Below are 4415 nucleotides of genomic sequence, written 5' to 3'. Positions count from 1 at the left end.
ACTGTAAAATGTTGAGTATGTGTGTCACTTCGTGCCCGAGTTCCTTAAGTTCTTGTATGATTTCGTCGGTGTTTGTTGAATGATGCATGTTTCATAAAATAACTTTGAAACTTCTTTGTTCCTTTGGTTTGAAGGTATAGTATTGCGTATTTTTGTTCTTTAGTAACTTTATGATTGAGGAATAGTTAGTCGGTTCTTTTGCTTGTATTTTTATTTCGTTATTGCACAAAACTTTAAGCACATATTTGTTATTTGGGAGTGCAGTAAGTGCAGTAGTATTAGTTTAGTGCAGTAATATTTTCGATGTTTTGAACATATATTGGTGGTGGTTTCGATATATTCGTTGCGTTTATTTTTGATTGTGCTGCCTTTTGATTTGTCCCACTGTCACAAACTGATACAGTTCGTTCTATATGTTCGATATCAGCGAGTGGTGCATACCTATTAGCATCGCTTAACCAGTACGATTTAAGTGACGTCTGCTTCGTGGTTTGTCTTTTATGCTTTTTGACGTGAAAACTTCTTTAGAATCGTTGGGAGTGATTTGAGACTCGATGAAACGAAAAAGCGACACTACGAAGTGTTATATGTTGATATACGTATATGTTTGTGGCTGCGTACTACTGAGCCACGCTAGTATAGTGAGTATTGTAGTATGTATACTACACTGCCTATTACTTGCTTTGGTGTTTAGTTCAAGCGTCATACGTATGTATGTTTGTATGTATGCTAGTACGTATGTGTGCGCGCCTGCGCACGGTGAGCCACGGTGAGCGAGAAGGCATTATGTATACCTATACTACACTACTTAATACTTGCTTAGACCAAGCGTCCTACGAATGTTTGTGTGTATGTTAGTACGTCAGTGTAATATACGCTTTACGACGTTCATAATAGCAACCGCGTGTGCTGTATTGCGTCCGTATTTTTATATTCGTAAATATTTTCATTTTTAAATATTTACCGCAATTGCAGGCGGTGTTGCAATATACCACAATCAAAATGACGGTGCTCGTATTGTAACTCCACAGATATGTAGATCTGAATGCACAGCAACTAGAATCACTGTCTGTTCAGCTCTCTAAAGTGGGAGAAATATGTGCATGCGAAACCAGATTGAGCAATGGAAAAACAGTTTTAATTGTGGCAATTTATATTTCACCGAATCAATCAATAAATAGCATCACGGAATTCATTCACGAACATTTAGTAAAGTATACACCAGAAGTATCGCGGATACTTAGAAAAGATTACGATAAAGTTCCAATGATTTGAAATGGCGATTTTAACGTAAATTTTGCATTGGACACAGCGGTTCCTTCAATTGACTTTCTCAATACAACATTCAATTTAAAAATGTGTAACAATCGCACTGAATCGACAACACGATCAAAAACAACAATTGACGCGGTATTTTAAATATATGCTGACAACATCGAAACCAAAGCATTTGTATCATATTTTAGCTATGATAAGCCACTCGTATCATTTGTTGAAATTGAAAACATTGAGGATGAATAATAATAAAATGAAGAAAATAAAATATGAACTTTATAGCAATATTATAATGAACCTATAATTATCCCGCTCCTAATGCTGCTTTCGTCGCATTCTCTCTCAGTTTGTTTTACGGAAGGTTTCACTTCTATCGCGTCTAACCGTTAGACTGGTATTTTTTTTGTTCAGAACCTAAGAAATAAATACATTTAGAAAATACTATTTTCTATTTTTTTATACCTTCATTAGAATAAAAGTTATAGTACTGAGAACCTTGATTTTTTGTGTGTGCCAATACTTTTCTGATTCACTGTATTTTGTTGTGAATGCGTGGCAAACTAATTTTATCTACATATTTGTCATTCATTCCATTATATTTTCTTTCCCTTGACATTACCATTTAAAAAATGTTGCTGCTTGAATTCTATCACCTGAAATAGATTCGCTTTGCCTTTATTATTGAATCATGCACGCATACGCGCTATTATACTTTTCTCCGACAGTCGGTTCTACGTTACCGGAACCACCCGAATTCACTACATACTCGGCCAAGGACTGTCATTCCAGCAGCACTCCCCGTACATGTATAGGGAATATGCTACAATAACAACGCGTTATTATAATCAAATCTTTCAAATTTCCTGTAATCTTGTGTATTGTATTTATTATCTTTTAGCTACCGGTGAATTTTGTTACTAGCTGTCAGTTTTTGTTAGTAACTGGAAGGAAGTTCACTTCCGATAAATTTTATCCGAAGTTAACTGTTAGACGTTCGCTAATCTGACACTGAGAAATATTTCTTAGCCATCTGCAATGCCCCGGTCAAGCGCTTAAAAAGACATTGAGGAATAGAATTCAAAATTGCGTATATTCAAATATTAGCTGTTGGCAAATATCTAGAACAATTTGGAGATCCACATAAGCAAACCGTCCCTTTAAATTTCACAGGGTATTTTGCCTTTACAATTTCTGTGCAGCCTTCATTATAATGGAAACAAAGTTCTTCTCCAGCATTTACGAATCGTTTTGAGAATATGCCTGTAAAGGCCGTACAAAAATATTAGTGAATGCATATTTATTTATTGCTTTTTAACTTACAAATTTTCGGAATGGGACAGTCAACACGGACACTACGCATTTCACAATTCGGGTCACAGCTATGATTTAAGTACCGCCCAATATTGCCTCTCTTACTAGGGTCAATTATTGTCGTTAGCACGTTAGATGCCGTGGTGTGCTTTGCTATATTGTGTTCATTTAAAAACAGAATATAATTCATAAGAGAACTTTGTTCGTTTGTCTTCTGGCGTCGAATAGCTTCGGTGCGCGTTAGTATCTCTCCGGCGTATTCACAAATATATCCACCACCAGGAATGTCTTCGGTTGTTATGAGACCTTTGGAGCCATATAACTTAGAGTTAATAATATTTAGACCTCTTCTTGGTCCTTTTTGTACAAGTCTGTTTAGACACTTGTAAGGATCACATCTGCAAACGGAACTACATTCGTAAATTAATTCTTTAGACCTTTCAGAATCCAAGACAAGCTCTCTAAATTGTGCATTCCATTTGTAGTTCCCCCCATGGGAACAGACACTACAATTATGTGGTTCCTGAATGCATTCACATCCATTTAAGAGAATTGAATTAAAGCTTTGCTTGAGCTTCTGGTATTCCTCACAATGATCGGCATCAACCTGCGTACTAAGAACATTTTCTAGAACATAACACAAACTCGGATCAATGTGTTCGTAATCATCACAAATATCAAAAGCATTTAGCTCGATCTCCATTCATTTAGGAATACGTAGAAATTCCTGCGAACTAACTTGAAATAAAACAATGCTTAGTTAATAATTCACAAATAAATAATTTGAAGCACCAAGATGAATTTACATACATATTCATGCATACATAGTGCCGTTCCGATATGAGTATACATATACTCGATACTTTGTTAAAGTACTGAGTAGTTTGTTTACTTGAGCTCCTAATGCAGGTAATCAGGTGAAAGAATAGAGAAATAACCAAAATCACTGGAAAGTGCTGGTAATGCAGTACATAGGAACAATTTAGATAGTTATTGGTTATTATATATCTCTTCTACAGCCAAAACTTATCGGAAATAGTCAATAGTTTTTAACAAATTAAAGTTATTAACAAAATTATTCATTTCAGGCGATTTTTTGTATCACTAAATACTAATTCTACAAATTCCCTATTACTGCAATTCAGCAAATATTTTGCAATTATTTCAATGTCAAATGGTCCTATATTGACTACTTTTGACACATAATTATAATTGTTGTTCCGCTTTAACTGTTCTGTTTGTTTAACAGTAATAGAAGCCCCGTCAGTGTAGGGCGTATCACCGGTCGTCTTCGTCTAGCTCATCTAAAGGTAGGCCCAGGAAACATGCTGTTTCGACGGGTTGTGTCCACAGGGAGAGGGGTGTTAGATGAGTCGGTTTTAGGGGGCATGTGAAAAGGTGGTTAGTGTCGTGCGGGGTGCCTTCACATGCTGGGCATATGTTTAGTATGTCGGGGTCGATTCTGGATAAGTAGGAGTTTAACCTGCTACAGTATCCAGAACGTAAATGAGCCAGTGTTACACGTGTCTCACGGGGAAGCTGGACCTTTTCATCTGCTATAGGTGGTGGTTGGATTCCGATTACGGCATTCAGTGGACGGGAGCTTGTCGTTTAATGACTGTCTTAACACTGTCTCGTCCAGTCGGCGTAGTTTAAAAGGTTTCTCCTGACGTGCCTAGGAGGCTGCTCTGGCTCAAGCAGGTGTCTGCAAGGGTGAAACCTCCGGTAGCACCCTTACAGTAATTGCTTGCTGAGCAGTTTGTTGTGCTCCATTACAGGGAGCATCTGTGCCTCAATGTGAAGGTGTTAAATGGGGGGCATCAGGAGGC

The 4415-nt window shown here is 37.1% G+C and overlaps 1 protein-coding gene across 1 annotated transcript; it reads right to left on the bottom strand.

Annotated features, from left to right (window-relative positions):
• Positions 1-2346: 2346 nt before the first annotated feature.
• Positions 2347-3603, bottom strand: LOC129242024 (probable histone-lysine N-methyltransferase set-23). Its single transcript, XM_054878587.1, has 3 exons — positions 3411-3603; positions 2596-3324; positions 2347-2535 (listed from the first exon to the last, which is right to left on the bottom strand). Exons 2-3 carry the CDS (start codon positions 3287-3289, stop codon positions 2369-2371), a joined length of 861 nt encoding a protein of 286 aa, XP_054734562.1. The 5' UTR covers positions 3290-3324; positions 3411-3603; the 3' UTR covers positions 2347-2368.
• Between the last annotated feature and the right edge of the window lie 812 nt (positions 3604-4415).

Source organism: Anastrepha obliqua, chromosome 1 (genome assembly GCF_027943255.1).
Source record: "Anastrepha obliqua isolate idAnaObli1 chromosome 1, idAnaObli1_1.0, whole genome shotgun sequence".
In the NCBI taxonomy this organism is placed as follows: Eukaryota; Metazoa; Arthropoda; class Insecta; order Diptera; family Tephritidae; genus Anastrepha; species Anastrepha obliqua.
This window is presented reverse-complemented; position numbering and strand designations above follow the sequence as displayed.

Coding starts and splice junctions, on each gene's coding strand:
- LOC129242024 (XM_054878587.1), bottom strand. CDS start 3,289: ATGGAGATCGAGCTAAATGCTTTTGATATTTGTGATGATTACGAACAC. Junction 2,536..2,595: donor CTGTCCCATTCCGAAAATTT/GTAAGTTAAAAA, acceptor CGGCCTTTACAG/GCATATTCTCAAAACGATTC.